General features: G+C 61.9%; 1 protein-coding gene across 1 annotated transcript in view; it reads left to right on the top strand.

Moving 5' to 3' along the window:
- PRKAR1B (protein kinase cAMP-dependent type I regulatory subunit beta) overlaps nucleotides 1-19,642 on the top strand; it is a 69,472-nt gene that overhangs the window by 34,178 nt on the left and 15,652 nt on the right. The window contains exons 5-8 of the mRNA XM_065923632.1: nucleotides 3,593-3,654; nucleotides 4,334-4,380; nucleotides 12,851-13,009; nucleotides 17,525-17,585. Coding sequence (XP_065779704.1) covers nucleotides 3,593-3,654; nucleotides 4,334-4,380; nucleotides 12,851-13,009; nucleotides 17,525-17,585 — 329 coding nt within the window. The remainder of the gene's footprint in view (nucleotides 1-3,592; nucleotides 3,655-4,333; nucleotides 4,381-12,850; nucleotides 13,010-17,524; nucleotides 17,586-19,642) is intronic.

Raw genomic sequence — 19,642 nt, 5'->3', positions numbered from 1 at the left:
GATGTTGGGCACCTAGGCTGATCCTCCGGGAAGACAAGCCGGACCCCCTTCCTGTGGACAGAAGGTCTGAATGTCTTCACGGTAGTATTTGGCAGAGGATGCTCTGGACCCAACTGTGTGCCCCAGAGTCACCTGCTGAAGCCCTAACCACCTCGGTGGATGCATTTGGGAGGGGGTGGGGCTTAGGTGAGGTGGGACCCCAATGATGGGATTAATGCCCTTATAAGAAGACATGAGGGGCACCCCTGTGGTCCAGAGACTGAGACTCCGCCCTCTCAATTCAGGGGCTTGGGTTCAGTCCCTGGTCAGGAAACTAAACACCATGTCCTGCAACTAAAGATCCAAATAAGACCTGGCGCAGCGAGTAAGTAAATACATATATTCTTTAAAGAAGACACCAGAGAGCCTCTCTCTCTGCCGTGTGAGGGTACAGTGAGAAGCAGCCAGACATGCTCCTGAGAAACACGGACGAAACAGGGGGGGTTCTGTGGCATGATGCTGCCTGGGGTTTAAGGTGCATGCACCTCAGGATTCCATGCTGTAAGAGAAACTGTACAATGGAAGGTGGGGGTGGTCTAGTCGCTCAGTCGTGTCTGACCCTGCGACCCTATGGACTGTAGTCCACCAGGGTCCTCTGTCCATCGCATTCTCCAGGCAAGAATACTGGAGTGGGCTGCCATTCCTTTCTCCAGGGGATCTTCCCAACCCAGGGATTGAACCCACGTCTCCTGCATTGCAGGCGGTTTCTTTACCAACTGAGCCATCAGGGAAGCCCCCTCTCAAATCTCAGTACAAGCACCAGACCTCAGGGAAGAAGGGAGAAGGGGAGGACTCTTTAATGAGAGCGATCCCCACTGCTGTGAACTCAGGGCCACAAATCTGCATCTGGGGTTTAAGACGCGGGTGGCTCCCAGCGGCGCTGGTGTGACTGTCGGAAGCAGTGGGGGCCATGGCGCTGCCCAGGCTGGTCCAAGCCACAGCAGCTCCCTTCTGCTGGGCCCTGGGGTTTGGGGGCCACGCCAGGCCCCCAGCTCCGTGTGGTCCAATCTGGGAGGCCAGCCGTCCTGAGAGCAGGTTTGAAGCCAGATCACAGAGGCTGGAAGGACTTGGCTGATATTTCACCCCAGGAGTGGGGGGGTTCTCTCACCCTCAGAGAGAACGTTCCTTATCTGCAGAGGTGGCCCTCCAGAGAAGGCCTGGTTTCCATGGCAACCTGCCTACACCCCCAGGGCTGCAGGGTCAGGGTCTGTCTTCCGCCAGGATGGGGACAGCAGGTGGCAGGGAGCCCTTCACGGCCCCGGAGGTGGCAGCGCGGTACGGCCCTCCCGGGGTGGATGCTCCAGGCGCCGGGACCAGGCATGCCCAGCGCCCACCCCAGGGCCAGGGGCATCTCAGGGCCGAGGCCCACCCCCGCCCTGGCCGGTTCCTTCCCTCCTAACCTCGGGATTGTTTTCCCAGGCACCTCGCTTGGCGGCCTTGGCCACTGGCTTCGGACGTCTGGTTTCCAAGGTCAAAACAAGTAACTTACCGGCAGGATGTGCTGTAAACATTTACTTGCAAGTCAAGAATTAGCCTTGTTTTAAAATGGCACTTGGGCAGTGGGGTTTAGATTTAATATAAACAAAAACCAAAATGTCTGTGCTGTTGGAATTAGCTGTGATGAACATTTAAACTACTTTTGGGCTGAGAATAACAAGCCCAAGATGGAACAGCTCCGTTTGCATGATTTTTTCCCCCAGAAATGTACTGAGTTGGGATTCATCAGTGCTGTTTTTTCATTGAGGTCTAGTTGATTTATAATATTATGTGTTCCAGGTGTGCAGCATAGTGATTGTGATTTTTAAAGGTGATATTCCACTTGTAATTACTGCAAAGTACTGGTGGTATTCCCTGTGTTGTGCAATGCATCCTTGTAGCTTATTTATTTTTTGCATAGTAGTTTGTACCTCTTACTTCTCTCCCACTACATTGTCCCCCCTTGCCACTGGTAACCACTAGCTCTCTATATCTTTGAGTCTGCTGTTTTCTCGTTATATTCACTAGTGTGTTGTATTTTCTAGGTTCCATATATAAGTAAGATTATATGGTATTTTTTTACCTGACTTAGCCTAAAGCTCTCCAAATACATCCATGTTGCTGCAAATGGCATTCTTACATTCTTTTTTATGGCTGAGTAATATTCCAGGGTAGAAAAGACCCTGATGCTGGGAAAGATTGAGGGCAGGAGGAGAAGGGGACCACAGAGGACGAGGTGGTTGGATGGCATCACTGACTCAGTGGACATGAGTTTGAGCAAGCTCTGGGAGCTGGTGAAGGACAGGGAAGCTTGGCGTGCTGCAGTCCGTGGGGTCGCAAAGAGTGGGACACGACTGAGCAACGGAACAGCAAAAGTAGCAGCAACAGTGCATCGCACGCACACACCGCGTCGCCCTCGTCCACCGCTCTGTTGGTGGGCACTTAGGTCGCCTCCACGTCTCGGCTGCTGTAGCTAGTGCTTCTGTGAGCGTTGGGGCGCACGTGTTGTTCTGAATCGGAGTTTTCTCTGGTCCCGCTCCCAGGAGTAAGATGGCAGGATCACATGGCAGCTCTATTTTTATTCCTTTTCGGGAACCTCCATACTGTTCTTCTAGTGGATGCACCAGTCTGCACTCCCACCGGCAGTGTCGGGGAGGGTGGGGCTCGGGGAGCTGAGGTGTGCCTGTAGGCAGAAGCGGGACTCAGCCAAGCAGAGGAAGGCGTCCGCGGGGTCGGTCTGGGGGCTCCCGCGCCCCCCCTCACCTGCTCCTCCCTCCTCCTCTTCCAGGGAGGCAAGTGTTTAAATAGACGAAAGCAACGGCTGTCAGAGGTGTTTGTGTTTCCTGGGCTTGGGGACCGGGCGGGCACGGGCAGGTTGGGTCCCTGGCTCTGTGTGTGTTTCCTGGGGGCTCCTCCACTGACCCATTTCCCAGACCCTTGAGAACCCCCTGCCTGGGGGCCCAGCCTCATGCTTCTCTTCTGGGGGACGTGTGTCCGGGGTGGGCGAGCTCCCCGGGGACGGTGGGTGGTGGTTGGATCTCAGTGTCTGGACCCTGGCCTGAGCATCTGGTCACTGTCCGGAGGAAGTAAAGGCTCCTGGGTGGACGTGGCCGCTCCTCCAGTCGACAGGGCGTCCTCGCCTCCGCGCACCCCGGTCATGCTTGAGGGCCCGTCTCACACCAGACTCGGGAGACAGACAGCCCGGCGCCAGCCTCGAGCCTCTGTGCCCGTCGAGTGAGCAGTTGAGAGAGTCCGGTTTCCTCCCATTTCTGTGTCCAGCATCTCGACTCCCTTAGATGGAAAGTGTTTCCCTGGAAAAAGGTAGAAAAGGGATCAGGACTGGTTGCTGTGTCCTCGTGGGAACTGTCCCCATCTGCTTTGTCTTCTTGAGTGGAGTCTGTCCCAAATGATCCTGTCTTCGTAAATCCTCAGGCCGTGCAGAGCAGGGGGTCTTGAGTCCAGGGCCAGCAGGTCCCCGGGGTCTTCATCCCCTCAGAGCCGGGGAGCAGGAGCCGTGGGCAGGCAGGGCGGCCCCCAGCGCCCCCGTGGTCCCCACACACCATGGTTTCTTTTGCAGCGACATATTTGACGCCATGTTCCCCGTCACACACATCGCCGGGGAGACCGTCATACAGCAAGGTACGCCGCCCGCTTCTCCTCCTCGGGGCCGGAGCCCCTGTGAAGGGTTGGTTCTTCCCTTACGAATATATTTGTCACGAAACTCTCATTGTCTGTCCCTGAGACGGGTCACTAGGACCCTGCATCACAGCCCACATCACAGGTCAGCGTGTGTCAACACGCGCTGACAACCTCTGCACTCAGTCCTTCCTGATTCTTTATGACCCCACGGACTGCAGCCCGCCAGGCTCCTCCGGCCATGGCATTATCCAGGCAAGTACTGGAGTGGGCTGCCATCTGCTCCTCCAGGGGATCTTCCCGGCCCAGGGATCGAGCTCGTGTCTCTCCTAGATTGGCAGGCAGATTCTTTTTACCGCTGAGCCAGGGGGGACCTTCTTGTCGTTAAAAAAATTGAGGTGCTGTGTTGAGTCCTGGTGACTGGACGGCCGTGGACTTCAGACGGCAGCGGTGTCAGGAGAGGACGCTCTGCCAGCCTGACTGTGGTAACTGTTTCCCGACGAGTGTGAAGTAGGTCACTGTGTTCACCACCGTCGTACACGCAGCTTCCACTTAAAGATTTTTAAAGATGGATGAGGCCCGGCCTTGCTTGGCAGAGGTGTAGGAAGTAGCGTCGTAAGACAGTCTGTTAGCAGAAGGACGAAAGTCCGCCTCCTCACGTCATGTTTTCCTTCCCTCGCAGGGGACGAAGGGGACAACTTCTACGTGATCGACCAGGGAGAGGTGGACGTGAGTATCCCCAGCGTCCTCTGGACGGCAGCACCCGTCCGTGCCCACGCTCAGGTCTAGAGAAGGTCGTTCTGGGTGATGTGTTTCCAGTTTTTCAGTCCTGAAGCAATAGAGTTCACGTATACGATACTGCAGGCACATCCGAGCAGACAGTGGGGTAAGGGCGGCTGGTGTCAGCCCGGCCACGGCCCCTGCCGTCAGTTCCCGCGGAGCCGACCGCGGTCCTGCGGCCCCGACAGGCAGCTCTGCTGCAGCCAGGAGCCCACGACCTGGCAGGCTTCCGCGGCCGTCCCAGGCGCTCACACGCTTCCGACACCCAGGGGCCCTGTGGCTCTGCCTTTGTGGTGGAACCAGGCTGCGTTTCTCCTGGGATGTCACGCCCTCCGATTCTGTTCTGTGTCCCCTCTTTACTGCCCAGTCTCCGGTGGGGAAGGCCCAGGCTCTGTTTGGAGAAGCACCTCCTCCATTACCTGGCCCTGGGCTGAACCCTGACCTCCCTGGGTCCCCCGCGGGCTCCTCCAAGCGCGGCTCAGCCTGAGCTGCCGTCCGCCCTCCCGCGCCCTCTCCCGCCTCCCCGTTGGCCTGGTGAGCCTGTCCCCCATGCGGGCTGCCAGCCGTCCGACTCCCCTGAGGTTCTGCCTGTGGCCCTGATTCAGTCCAGCTTGCGCACTTGATCCTGGGGTGTCTGTTTAAGGCTGGCTCCATGTGGACTGGAGCTCCCTGCCCCCCAAACACAGGCTGAGTCTGTCCCAGGGTCCTGCAGTCAGGATGTGTCCTTGAGGCCCCTGCGTCAGACTTGGGCCCAGGACACCAGTGCTGGGGTGGCAGCCCCCACACCCCTGTCCAAGCCTCCGAGAGATGGAGCCCGCTGGCTCCCACCGCCTGCCCATCCTTGGGGCGGCGGCCAGCCGGGCGTCCGGGTTGGGGGCACTTTTCCTCCACGTCCCCCAGCAGCGAGTCTGTGTCCACGCGGCTGCGGCCCTCAGCTTCTGGGGCCGGTGGCAGCAGAGGCGGCAGTGTTGGTACCTCTGGGCAAGCCTCACGGGCTCTGGGTTTCTCTCGTCCCGGGCTCGGGCCTCGGGCGGGGGCTGTCCTGTCTCCCCCGACAGAGGAAACTGAGGCAGGAGCCGGAGGCCAGGGCTCTGGGGGAGGTGGTGGGGGAGGCCGCAGGCTGGGCTCCGACCCCGGTCACAGAGCCAGCCACAGAGAGACAGGCTGCAGCACCTCAGACCTGGCCGCCCGGGGCCCCCGCATGGTGTGGACGCTCTGCCTGGGCCCAGGTCGCTCGGGGCCTGAGCTCCGCGGGCTCCTCCCGCTCCTCGGCCTCTGCGTCTCCTCTCTTCTCCTCCGCCCTCTGTCTCTCCCTCGTTTTCTGGCGCAGATGTCCAGCGAGCGCTTGTCCCATGCTGGGCGCTTGCAGAGCCCTGAGGATGCACTCCTGGGGACACGGCCCTGCCCTTGGGGTGCGTGGGGGTGGGGGCGACGGCCGAGATGGCAGCTGCCAGTGAGCCTCTGGCCGTCCTGTCCCGTTCTTACTCCTGCTCTGCCTTGCAAACTCCTGTCCATCCTTTAAGACCCTGCTGGGCTCCCCCAGAGCTGCTGGGCTCCCCCAGAGCATGGGGCTCCCTGAGAGCTGAGACGACCAAGCTTGGGTTCTCCCCAGCCAGCAGACGTGGGCACGGACGCCTCGTGGCCCAGAGTCCCGTCCTTGTCTTTCTAGGAACCTGAAGGGTGTTGGGGTCCCATGAGACATGCCTCCCGGTCCGCGTCCTCCACACAGACCTGGGCCTGCATGCCTGAGCTGCGTGTTACTCTCTGTCCCCCCAGGAGGTTAGCACGGAGCCCTCACCCCTGGCTCCCAGAACCCAGACGCTCGGGCCCTGTGGGCGGATGCCGCCTCCTGGCTGCGGCCTCCAGCTCGGGCCATCGGCCCAGACGGGGCAAGGTGGTGACTGCAGGGCCGTCCCTGCATCAGCCTCAGAGGCTCCTCCAGCAGCTGGTGGGCTTGGGGCGGGCTGGGAGCCTGTGGTGTGGGCCGTGGGGGCGGCTGCGTGTGGAGGACCAGGGGTGCTCCGTCAGGAACCCGGGGGAGAGAGTGGCCAGACGCATCATAACCCTGGTAGTCATCTCTGCTCCAGGTCTGAAACGCGGCTTCTCCCGGCCTGGAGCTGTGCTTCTGGCCCTGCCTTCGGGGGTGGGGAAGTGACCCCGGACCAGGGACTGGCTGTGTGTGAGGGTTCTGGGGGCCTCTGTAAGGGTGTGGGTAGCAGAGGCTGGGTCCACTGCATTGTGACCCTGAAGCCCCCAAGACCCCGGCCCCCCTCGGAGGCCCCACCCTGGCCTTTAACAGGAGGGCCTGGGGGTGGCCATCCAGAGCCCCCCGCCCAGCAGTGCGCTGGGGGAGCTGCTGGGGGAGCGGGTGCCAGAAGCACCAGCTCAGTTTAAATTACGGTTTTCCAGGGAGATGCGGACAGTGCCAGCCGCAGCGTGTGTACCGCCGAGAGCTATAATCCGTCCTCCTAAGTATAAAAATATCTCCCAATTTGTTTTATTCATGGAACATAGCATTTCCACTTGGAAGGGCACTCCATGGCCAGCTTCGTGGCTCAGGAGCGCTGTTCCTCCCTGCCCGGCCGTCCAGGCACCTGGGGCTTTGGGGCCTCCTGGGGGGCGCCTGCTGCACCCGGCTCTGCCCCCGCCCAGGGCCCCTCCCGCCTCACCAGACGTCTGTAGGCACGGCTGCGTCCAGCCTCCAGAGGTGGGGGCGCCTCGGGGGATGGGGCACCCCAGGCCGTCTGGCTCCATGGGTCACGGCCGGTCAGTCTGCTTGCCTGGTGTTCTGGTTTTTATTTTTCACTCGGTAAAGTACACACACCGTAAAGGTTGCTGTCTTAACCTTTAGGTTTCCAGTTTGGGGCCGTGAGCAAATTCACGCTGTTACATGGCCCTCCCACCACCATCTCCAGAACGTTCTCATCTTCCCAAACTGAGACTCTGTCCCCACTAAAGTCTAACCCGGGGCCCTCCTCCAGCCCCCACGTTCCATCATCTCTGTGGACCTGACGCCTCCAGGGGTCTCGTAGAAGCAGAACCACACAGTGTCTGCCCTGCGCTGGGCTTATCCCACTGAGCGTTGGTCCACGCTGCAGCAGGCGGCAGAGCCCCGGGCCTGTCCGCCGAGTCACGGGGCCCGTCTTGTTCATCAGCGATCATGCCCGCCTGTGTGGTTGCCGCCGTGACCGGCACTGCTGTGGACGATGGGCCATGGGGACCTGGGCGTCCTGCTCTGGGTGCCGTCTGCTGACCGGTCGCTTTCCTGGGTGCAGGGCAGCTGTGGCCCCAAACCAGCTGTGAAGTTTTCCTGCAGCATCTCACCTACAGGGGGCGACTGGGGGCCCTGCACCCTTTTGGGTCTCTGCAGGGGTCCTGGAGACCCCATTGTGGCCAGAGGCTGCTCTGGATTTGGGGGACAGGTGACCCAGAGCCCCCTGTGGTGCTGGCGCCATGACGACAGCTTGGGGAGGGCACCGCCCTCAGGCACACCCCATGCCGGGCCCCTGACGGGCTGCACGGCCACCCTGGAGCATGCGGCCCTGCAGGCGGGGTGGGGGCCCGATGGGGTCCTGCCTGTGGACCCCTGCGGAGTGTGAGTTCTGCGGGGGAGGGCGGGGGAGGCCTGGGAGCGTGGCGGGTCCACGGAGGGAACCGAGCTGGTGGCCGGTCACCTGGGGAGAGGATGCTGACCCCACGTCGTCACCCATGTGGCTTGGGCTCTGCAGACGGGGTCCAGCAGGGAGACTCGGGGAGCTACTCTCAAGCAAAACGGGTTAGTCAGCCCCTTCCCCCGCCAGGCTCTTGGGTCAAAGAGGCCTGAGGCTCGTGACCCAGTTTATCCTGGAAGAGCAGCCGAGGACCTGGACTCACCCGCCCAGATGCCCCCACTCTTTGTGGCCGGAGCCTGGGACGCGGAGGAGCTGGGCCATTAACATTTTCCCATCACCTGTGGAACCAAAAACAACAGCGGCTGGCATGCCTGGCTGGCTTCCTCGCCCCGGCGGCTCCGGGTTACGTGGGAAATACCTGCGGGAGGGGTGGGTCTGAGGTCGCAGGACACCACCCCCCCCAGTGGGTGGATCTCTCAGTGACTGTCCCCACTTACCCAACAGTTGCTTCAATGGATTTTGTATTTTCTGTGGCGTTGCGTGTTGAACTGAAGTGTCCTTGTGGGTAGGAGCAGACGGGCAGGCAGCCCTTTGTGTCCTGGCTGTCTAGATTGGTGGGGCTGGGCCCTACTGAAGCCCCCCACTGATGGTGGTTCTGCTTTGGGGGTATCATTAAGCAGATTCTTGTGTCTTCAGCCCCCACCTCCACCTCTGTCCAAAGTTGGGACGAGAGCTGGTCCGTGGTGGGCGGGCGTCAGCGTCACCTGCCGACATCCTGGGCTACACCCCTAGGGCTCTGAGTCGGAAGGTCATTGTTGGGGGGCAGGTTTCCAGGTAACGCTGTGCATCTGGTCTGCTCACCACTTGTCGAGTGACCTGGTTGAAGTCTGGGGCACCCCTCACTGACCCTTGCTGCCCTCTGGTTGCCCCGAGCTGGACTCCAGCTGTCGCAGGAGGTGTGTCCAGGTTCAGCCCCGCCAGAACCTTCAGAGGTCCCAAGACACACCTCTCCCCACATGGCCTCCCCCGTGTGCCCCCTCCCAGTGCCGGCCCCCATGTGGCCCCCTCGTGGCCCCTGTGGCCTCCCCTCATGGCCCCCCATGTGGTCTTGATGCATATGGATCCGAGTCCAGTCCTGCCTCGGGCTCTTTGCACGTCCTGTCCCGTCTGCCTCCAGCTCTCCTAACCCCTGGTCTTTGCACAGGACCCCTCAGGCTGGGCACGAGTTTGCGTCCGTGAAAGCCCCGAATGGTGGCTCTTCCCTGTATCCTCTCCCTCCTTTCTCTGGCGCCTGCAGCTTGTTTTAAGGACAATTGAAAGTGTAAGTGAAAGTTGCTCAGTCGTGTCTAACTCTTTGGGACCCCATGGACTATAGAGTCCATGGAATTCTCTAGCTGGAATACTGGAGTGGGTAGCCTTTCCTTTCTCCAGGGGATCTTCCCAACCCAGGGATGGAACCCAGGTCTCCTGCACTGCAGGTGGATTCTTTGTCAGCTGAGCCACCAGGGAAGCCCTTGAGAACGATCACATCTGGATAATCACTGCCCACCGGTGGTCAGTAAGCCCCTGCGAACTGGAATCCGTGTGCTTTCCACTGCTGAAGCCAGCGGTGAGAACATGCGGGCCACCCCGGGTGCTGGGGTGACCTGGAGTGACAGCGACTGAATGGACCAATGGGAACAGCGGCTGGGGGCGCCAGGTGAGGCTGGAGACCCTGCAGCGGCGGTGGGAGCGTGGGTGCAGCCAGTGCGGCCTCCCACCACTCCCCTCTCACAAGAAGGAACAGCAAAATGAAACGAAGCCCGCAGGAGCCCCTTTGCGTGCCAGCCGGGGTGGGGCCGGGCGCTGCGCGGCTGTGCTGACAGCAGCCAGTGTCTTGAGAAGGATGGCCCTTTGTGCTCCGGGGGGCGGCCCGGCCCCTCCTCGGCTCCACACAATGCTTTTCTCTGATGCCTCTGAGGACGTGGCCGGGGCTTGGTGAGGAAGGGAGTCCTCATGGCCTCCAGGGACGCGCTCCGGCTCAGGTGCCCTTGCTGGGGTGCGTGGCAGCCGCCTGCCCGCTCTTTGGGGTGCACCCTGGGGAAGCGGGATTGTTGAGTGCCTGCCCTGCTCCTGGGGGACCCTGTCTCTTCAGAGGGTGATGGGGTGGCTGGCCTGCCCCACAGGCACCCGAGGCAGTGGCTCCTGCTTCCCCCGAGACTGAGGGAATCCACAAACCCTCCCCAGGACCCACGGTCCCCCAAGGCCGTGGCACTTTGCTGACCCAGTGCCAAGAGGTGGGTGCAGCAGCACCAAGGGAGGGCCAGCTGGTGCAGACTGGGGGTGCTGCCTCATGCGTGAGAGAGGAGGGTGCTGGGTCACCCGTGGGGAGGTTCGCGGCCACATCAGAGCTGAGCCTGGGCGGTGTCCATCGGCTATGGGTAGCGGTAGTACAGCTGTGAGAACGGCGGACCAAACCCAGCACTCAGCTCAGCCACACAGAAGGCTGCGCGGGGGCCCAGGCCAGCTGCCCTGCACATACCCTCGGGCATGGAGTGCGGGAGGGCCCTGGGAGATCCTGGTGCCCAGAGACGTTCAGCGCCTGACCTGGGTGGCGGGAGAGCTCAGCACTGCACACGTGGGGTTGTATCCAGGCAGAGGGGGTTGTATCCAGGCAGAGAGGGCTGTGTAGACACGCGAGCCCTGCGTGCGCTCTACGGACCTGCGAGCCCCGTGTGGTCTACGGACACGCGAGCCCCACGTGGGCTCTACAGACACGCAAGCCCCGTGTGGTCTACGCACATGTGAGCCCCGTGTGGTCTACAGACATGTGAGCCCCGTGTGGTCTATGGACACGCGAACTCCACCTGGGCTCTACAGACACGTGAGCCCTGTGTGGTCTACGGACCTGCGAGCCCCGTGTGGTCTACGGACACGCGAGCCCCAAGTAGGCTCTACAGACACGCGAGCCCCGTGTGGTCTACAGACACGCGAGCCCCGTGTGCTCTACAGACACGCGAGCCCCGTGTGCTCTACAGACACGCGAGCCCTGCGTGCGCTGTACGGACCTGCGAGCCCCGTGTGGTCTACGGACCTGCGAGCCCCGTGTAGTCTACGCACACGCGAGCCCTGTGTGGTCTACAGACACGTGAGCCCCACGTGGGCTCTATGGACACGCGAGCCCCATGTGGTCTATGGACACACGAGCCCCGTGTGGTCTACAGACACGTGAGCCCCACGTGGGCTCTACAGACATGCGAGCCCCGTGTGGTCTACGCACACACGAGCCCCGTGTGGTCTACGGACACGTGAGCCCCACGTGGGCTCTATGGACACGCGAGCCCTGTGTGGTCTACGGACACGAGAGCCCTGTGTGGTCTACGGACACGAGAGCCCTGTGTGGTCTATGGACACACGAGCCCCGTGTGGTCTACAGACACGTGAGCCCCACATGGGCTCTACAGACACGCGAGCCCCACGTGGGCTCTACAGACACGCGAGCCCCGTGTGGTCTACGGACACGTGAGCCCCACGTGGGCTCTACGGACACGCGAGCCCCGTGTGGTCTACGGACATGCGAGCCCCACGTGCGGAGGGCCAGCCCTGGGCCCCAGTCGCCGTGACTGCCCCTTCATGGACTTTGGTCCCTTTGGGAAAACCGGAGCCTCCGGGATGCTGGGTCGAGAGCCCGGCGGACACAAAACCTGCCTCATGGGAGGAGGTCCCCGTCTGGGGTCCTCCCGGAGGGTTGCGTGTCATCTTGTCCCGCTGACACCCTGTACTCAGCGGGCCAGCCCTTCTCCCCACCCCTGCTCACACCGCACGTAGTATCACCGGCGTGGCGCCCACAGACTGGCGATTCTGAGCCTCAGTCATGGTCGAGATAATGCATCATTGAGTCCATAAGAATTGCTTCCATGATTCGCTGTAATCCATTCTTCCCCGACACGCACGCTTTTTGCCAATGGGAGCCATTCTTTAAGCTCATTGACACCGAGGAGATGAACAGAGGTTGTGTTAGTTGATAGTAAGCGAATCCACATAATGAACAATCCGGGCCATTCTGGCAGGACGCGGACCTGCAGTCAATGCATAGTCGCCACACTGTGCAGGGCCACCGCCCTCGCTGCCTGAAAGGGAACCTTGTCCGCCTCTGGGCTCAGCCCTGGGCGCTGGCCTCCGCTCCCATTGACCGCAGGCGTGGGCGCTTGGGCGCTGCCCGAGGGGTGGGGGGTCCCGGGGACTCCGGGGGCCTGGCTCCTCCTGGGCTGCGGGGCCCGCGGGTGGAGGCGAGCAAGGGCCTGACTGCTGCGTGGAGCCTGGGATGGATGGGAGGGCAGCTTGTGATCAAGGCCGCCGGGTTGGAGGGGGCCGCCTGGGTGGGGCACGCGCGTCCCGGCAGGATGATGCCTGGAGGGGTGGCCCCCGCCCTGGGGCCCGGCAGGTGGCTGTTTCTGGCTGGTGAGAAGAGTGTGACCTGGCCCGGGAGCTGGGGGTCCTGAGCGGCGCGTCCGCTGGGGCCTGGCCGGCGTCGGCACTGATGGCTGAGGGTCTCCACCTTTGTGCCTGTCCAGCCTCGATCCGGGCAGGGCTGGGAATGAGGTGGGCACCTTGGCTGGTCCGGGGCAGGGCAGAGCACAGCTGCGTCCCACCGCCTGCGAGGCATGTGGGGGTGCAGGGACCTCCTGCCCCCCTGGGGGGTGCTGTGGAGGGCTCCCCATGCAGCAAGTGGCAGTGTGACCCCAGCCCCCAGCCCCATCCCGTGCAGGTGTGGGTGGACAGAGGGTGGGGGACCCCAGGCCCCCGACACTGTCCCCTGTCCACTGCAGGTGTACGTGAACGGAGAGTGGGTGACCAGCATCAGTGAAGGCGGGAGCTTCGGGGAGCTGGCCCTCATCTATGGCACCCCCAGGGCAGCGACCGTGAAGGCCAAGACGGACCTCAAGCTCTGGGGCATCGACCGGGACAGCTACCGGCGTATCCTCATGGTGAGCCAGCGAGCGGCGCCTCGGGCAGACTCCACCAGGGCTGGGAGGGCACGGGTTGAGTCTGACACCCGCCAAGCATCTCATAGGAACCTTGGTCGTGTCCGGCTGGGATGAGTAGGGATGAGATGGGGGGTGAGTGTCGAGGGGGTTCTGGAAATTTACCCAAAGGCAGGCAGACAGCTGGGCAAGCCCATTTGCTTTCCTTCCCATTCTCCTTACAATGGTCTGGAATGTGGTTGTGATGATTGGAGCCCCAGCTGCCATTCTGTACCATAAGGTAACTTTGCTCAAGGTGGTGGAGTGAGTTCCCAAGAGGAGCCCAGCATCTGCTGGAACAGTAGGACCACAGTCCTGGGCAGGCTGCGGGCTGCTAGGCTTCCTTACTGGGCGATAGTCATTTTATATTTACTTACGTGCAGCCACCTCCTCTCTTCACGTTTTGGGTGTAGGCACGCACATCTGTGCAGGCCACGTTGGGGCTGTCGGGAGCAACGGGGCCAGTGTTCACAGGAGGCTCTGGAGACGAGTTCCTGGGCGGAGGGGGCCCTTCCCAGGCAGAGGTGACTGCACCTTCCCATGCCCACTCAGTCTCGTGCTGGGACCCACCAGGGGACGGGGAGGCTGACGTGCTGGTGGAGGAGATGGGGCGAACCTGGCTCCTGGTGACAGTTTCCAGAGAGGGCAGGCGGAGGCAGGCCCGCTGTTTTATGGAAAGCCCTGGAGAACCCTCCCCAAGGTCCCCGTGACAAGGTGGTGTTGAGCGGAGGCCTGCAGCGGGGAGCCCTTGGCCGTCCAGGAGGAGAGTGTCTGGGCAGTGGGAGCAGCCGCTGCAGAGGCCCTGCCTGGGGTGCAGGCCTGGCTGGTGTGTGTGGACCAGCGGGGAGATGGCCAGGATGCCAGATCTCAGGGCGGGGGGTGGTGGTGGGAGGGCTGTGTCTTCCGGCCCTCTGCCCCCGGGGGTCCTGGACTGACTCCCACTGCACCAGGCACCCCTGCAGGAGCATGGGCAGAGGAGTGGCAAAGGCCACCGGGCCTTCCAGGTGAGGGTGGAGAGCCTTTCGGATTGGGCAGGGTGAGGGGAACCGGGAGGCCCTGGCCGGCCGCGCTGGTCTGGGAGAGTCCCCTCATGGCCCAGGTCCCTGGCCCGAGGCCCCTGGGAGCTGAATGCTGGTTCGTCGAGGGAGTCATGCTCCTTGGCTGTTGTCTGCACCTGGGGAGACTGCTGGCCCAGCTGCTTTTCCGAGCTGGTCAGGGGGTTGCTGGAGGGCCTGAGCTGAGGGCAGCCCCCAGTGGGTGGTGACGGTGTCTGACTCCTGTGGTCCTGAGATCCAGGGGTCCTGCCAGCCTGGAGGGAGGTCACCGAGGGGACACGTTGCTGGGAGACCTGGGGGCTGCACGGGCCCCTGCCACGGGCCCTCAGGCCTCAGTCGCCCCCAAAGACCAGCTGGGCCCTGCAGCTTCGGGGGGCTGTGGTTGGGGGCGCTGCGGGACATTTAGGACAGGCCCTGTGCGCTCAGTCCCGTCTGAGCCTGCAGAGCGGTCTCGTCCCGGGGGCCCCCTCGAGGGTCCTTTGTGGTCGGGGAGGGGGTCAGTTCAGTCCTGGGGGCTCCTCGTCCGCATGCTCTGGGGTCGTCCGCTGGGCGCCTGCCGTGTGCAGGGGCTGCTTTAGTGCCTGGAGGCCCTGCCCTGCCCTGCCCAGCGAGGTGCGTCCTCGTGGAATGCAGCCCCCTCTCTTTGGTCTCAAACCTGCCCGGTCCTGCCTCCCCTGGAGGGCACCCTCCCCCGTGCTGGCTGCTCCGGCGCACCTGGCCCCGTTGCATAAGCCATTGTTCCTTTACCACCATCTGCACCGAGTCGTTCTTGGCTGTGGGATTTCTGTGGCTGGAACCTTATATTCAGGGAAGTTCCCAAACCACCGAGGCAGCCGGCGCTTCCTCTGTTTTAATTCTGGATCCCTGGGCACTAAGAATAGCGGTGGCCGTGCCCAGAGCTGGCGGAGCCCTGCGTTTCAGGAGGAAAATGACAGTGCGGCCCACTCGGAAGGGAGTGTCCGTGACAGCGTCCGTTTCTGCATCAGACCGCGGCCTGGGCGGACGCGGGTGCGCCTGCCGAGCGATGAATGGACCCTGAGCTGGACATGCGTGGGGGGCGCCAGGTGGGGGCTGGTGTCTCCAGGGAGAGGACCACCCCCCTCTGAACCCCAGCACGCCCGTCTGGGAGGTGGCCTTGCTCTGCGCGGTACAGACGGATGGATGGAGCTCGGTGAGACCAGCCACACCCGCCGCTTCCGAGCAGAGTGGGGCCTTCATCCCGGGGCCCCGGACAGGGGCCAGCACCCCCAGACTTCTCTCCTCCAAGTCAGGACCGTTTCTCCCTGACTCTTACATGAGGCCCCAGTTGGAGCTGATGAGTATAGACTCCTGGTGCAGAGGCTGGGCTAGGGGCTCCAGAGGCCTCCTTGCCTGGGGTGACCCAAGACCCTTGGAACCGTGTCCTGACCCCCCACCCCACATGCTTGGGCCCCTGCTCCCATCTGTGCCGTGGGGCAGCGGGGCCTGGGGCCCACCCCTCGTGGGAGCTGGGCCCGGTGGTGGGGAGCTTCATTGCACGCTGCAGGGCCGGCTGGGCCTTCGTGTGTAGGGGAAAGGGCGCTCGGAGCGGCCGGTCCAGCTTGGAGAGTCACCTTGCCCGCCGTAGATGCCTCCTCAGCCTGGCGGGTCTGCACCCTCCCCCAGCTGAGCCCTGATTGCCCGGTGGGCAGGAGCGCTGTGAACACTCTGGACTCAGGGGACGGGAGCCCCCAGGGGCCTCGGGCGGTGCTGTCCGGGGTGTGTGCACTTTGGCCGGAGCCCTGATGTCCTCTGGGACCCGGGTCCCCTGCCTGTCCTCAAGGCCGGCTCAGACCGTGCGGGTGGGGCAGGGCAGGGGAACCTGTACTTTACAGACGTTTTAGGTTCCCGTCTTAAGACAGACGCTGCCCCTGGGCCCGCGGGGTGCAGCAGCAGGAGCCTCTTGCTGGGCAGTGGGTTCGGGGTGGCCTCGGGCCTGTGCCAGGCGGTCGGGGCTGGGGGAGGGCATGCCCCTTGCTGGGGTGAGGTGCCCCGTCAGGAAGTGTGGTCTGCCCCCCATCCATCTGTCGGGGTCAGTAGGGGTCCAGCTCTGCTGTGCTGGGGGGCTGGGGTGTGATGGAGGGCGGTTGGAGGAGTCGCAGGGGCCTCGAGGTGTAGGTGGCAGGTGGGGGATGTAGGTGGTCTTGGCCTGACGGGACCCCAGCACAGAGAGGTGGAAACTGAGGCCTCAGGCACCAGGGAGGCAAAGCTGAGAGGGGCCAGGGCCTGCTCCTCCCGGCGGCCTGGGTCCCTGTAAGCAGCACTCGGGACGCGGGTCCAGGCGCCTGGCATCTTACCCCCCGTGGCCTCGGGCAGACCCTGTCCTGGCGCCGGGGGTCCATGTAGGGCCATCTCACCAGGCATGAAGCCCCCCGTGACTGCCGGCAGACAAGCCCCCGGGTGGGGGTCCTGGCCGGCCCCCGGCCTCACCCTGGAGGACAGCTCTGATAGGAGGCGCCTTGGTCGGCTTGGGAGGCGGGTCTCACCGCCCGAGGGTCCCAGGCAGCCGCCTCCAGCTGTCGTCCTGCGGCGGGAGACGGATGGGCCGGTTGTGGCGGCTTTAATGTCTGGGGTTGCCGGGCAAACACGCCTGCATTCCAGCGGGCGGGCGTAGCTGCTGGGAGGTCAGCGGGAACATAAATTATCCTTCAAAGAAACGCCTTTCTCCCGGCCGGTGGTGTCTGAGGTGGCTCAGCTCCGGCTGGGGGCTGTGCTGAGCTGAGCAAGCTGCCCCCGTGAGTGTCCAGACCTGCCGCCTGTGGACACACAGGGCCCCAGGAGCCCTGGGTGCTGCTGCTGACCACCTGGACGCTGTGTCCCCTGCACGGCCACCACTGAGTCCCTGCCTGCTTAGTCAGCTATGAGGGGGTCTTGGATCCCAGCCCTGTGGGGGCTCTGCTGGATGAAGGGGCCCCGGGGAGTCTCTGGGCTTCTTGGAGGCAGGCTGGGAACCTCCAGAATTCTGGAATCGAGACGCTGCCTTTGCAATGTTGATCTGGCCCCGAACCACGGAGTCACGGGGGCTGACAGGGAGGCGGAGCCCAGGGCTAGGGGGCTGGGGTCCCCCCGCCAGGCCAGTTGACTGATGTTTGCTCACCTAGCCTTCACGGAATCCTGTGGGGACAGGAATTAGGATACCCCGTTGTCCAGATGAGGAAACCAAGGCGCCCCTTCCCTTGTGAGTCTGGGCGAGGCCGTGCGTTGTGTGAAGCCCCGGGGGAGCGGGCGGCCTGGGCCCCGTGGCGGCAGCCCCTCAGACCCCCGCTTGCTTGAGGGGCTTGCGGGACACAGAACGCCCCGAGGGCCTCCTCTCAGGGGTTCAGGGTCACGCGGGGATTTGGAGGACGTGGGAGGACTTGGGGTGTGAAGCCCTCTGAACACCTGCTTCTCTGTCTCCTCTCCGCAGGGCAGCACGCTGAGGAAGCGCAGGATGTACGAGGAATTTCTCAGCAAGGTCTCCATCCTGGGTGTGTGCCCACCCACGCGCCGCTCACACCTGGGAACCACACACACGCGCGCACACACATGTGCACACACATGCTCTCATACACATGCACACACATGTACGCACATGCGTGCAGTGCCCCCCCCACCATACACACGCTCCTTGTGCATGCAGGCATGTGGGTTCCCGTGAACACGCACACACACTGTCTTGTGTCTGCCTCCATCCCTCCATGCTGTGCGTGTCCGTCTGTCCGTCATCGGAGCCGCTCTCCCGACGCTGGTCTGTCTGGAGGTCTCACATGTGCCCCTGTGTTGAGTGTCTTTCCTGACCTGTCTGGGGGTTCCCTCTGTGGGTGTCCCCCCCGCTCTTCTCGTCCTGGGGTCTGACAGACACGTCGTCAGAAAGTGCCCCCAGCAGCATCTTCTTGCTGTTTGGACCTTGCTCTGAGTTCAGGACGGAGCGCTGTCGTCCTGGCCCAGTCGCCCAGCAGTGTGAGGTCTCCAAGCCTGTGTGGGGCACTTGGGAATTCCGCATTGTTTTAACCAGCTGGGGTGTGAGTAAGTGTGTGTTGAGCAACTCCCATCAAGTGCCAGGGGGGCGACCTCCTGGGGAAAGTGTCGGCTCAGAGCTGAGGCCCCAGGAAACCACAGGGAATAATGGTCCAGAAACAGTTCCGGGGGGAAGGTCTCAGCCTTAAACCCCAGGCTGGTTGCAGGTTTGTGGGTGCAGGTGGTAGGTGAGGTTCAGCCTCCTTGTCTCAGAATCTGTGGGCTGAGGAGGGGAAGAAAGGAGCAGACTCTGGGGCACCAGGACGGCGAGGAGGCAAGAACATGTGATGAAGAAAAGGCATTCTCTGCAGCAAGTGGTGCTTGGAAAAGTGGACAGCTGCATGTGAAAGAATGAAGCTAGGGCTTCCCTGGCGGCTCAGTGGTAAAGAATCTGCCTGCCAATGCGGGAGACACAGGTTCGATCCCTGGTCCAGGAGGATCCCACATGCCGCAGGGCAACCAAGTCCGTGCACCCCAGCTACGGAGCCTGTGTCCAGAGCCAGGAGCTACGGAGCCTGTGTCCAGAGCTGGGAGCTACAGAGCCTGTGTCCAGAGCCGGCAGCTATGGAGGCTGTGTCCAGAGCCGGCAGCTATGGAGCCTGTGTCCAGAGCCGCAGCTATGGAGCCTGTGTCCAGAGCTGGGAGCTACAGAGCCTGTGTCCAGAGCAGCAGCTATGGAGCCTGTGTCCAGAGCCGCAGCTATGGAGCCTGTGTCCAGAGCTGGGAGCTACAGAGCCTGTGTCCAGAGCCGTGGCTATGGAGCCTGTGTCCAGAGTTGGGAGCCATGAAGACTGAAGCCCAAGAGCCGTGGAGCCGGAGCCTGCTCTCCGCAATGAGAGGAGTTACAGCGAGAAGCCCGCTCATCGCAGCCGGAGAAAAGCCAAGCAAAAGCAGCAGAGACCCGGCCAGCCAAATATGCATAAACAGACAAGTCCTAAAAAAAGAATGACATCAAAACATTCCCTAACACCACCTACCAAACCGCCTCTAAATGGATTAAAGACCCACATGTCAGACTAGATACAATAGAACTCCTAGAGGAAAACATAGGCAGAACACTCTTTGACATAAATCTGAGCAATATCTTTTTGGCTTCATCTGCTAGAGTAATGGAAACAAAAACAAGAATGAACAAATGGGACCTAATTAAACTTAAAAGCTTTTGCATAGCAAAGGAGATCATAAAATAAAAAGACAACCTACAGACTGGGAGAAAATATTTGTAAATGATGCAATAGACTAGGGATGAATTTCCAAAATATGCAGACAGCTCATAGAGCTCAATATAAAAAAAACAAACAACCCAATCAATAATGGGCAGAAGATCTAAATAGGTGTTTCTTCAAAGAAGATACAGAGATGGCCAACAGGCACATGAAAAAGATGCTTCCATCTTTGCTAATTATCAGAGAAAAACAAACCAAAACTACAGTGAGGTACCACCTCACACTGGTCAGAACTGCTATCATCAAAAAGTCTACAAATAAATTTAGGAGAGGGTGTGAGAAGGGAGCCCTCCTACACTATT

The sequence above is a fragment of the Muntiacus reevesi genome, chromosome 2, assembly GCF_963930625.1.
Source record: "Muntiacus reevesi chromosome 2, mMunRee1.1, whole genome shotgun sequence".
In the NCBI taxonomy this organism is placed as follows: Eukaryota; Metazoa; Chordata; class Mammalia; order Artiodactyla; family Cervidae; genus Muntiacus; species Muntiacus reevesi.
Note: the sequence above shows the minus strand (reverse complement) of the source record. Positions and strands in the feature narration are given on the sequence as shown.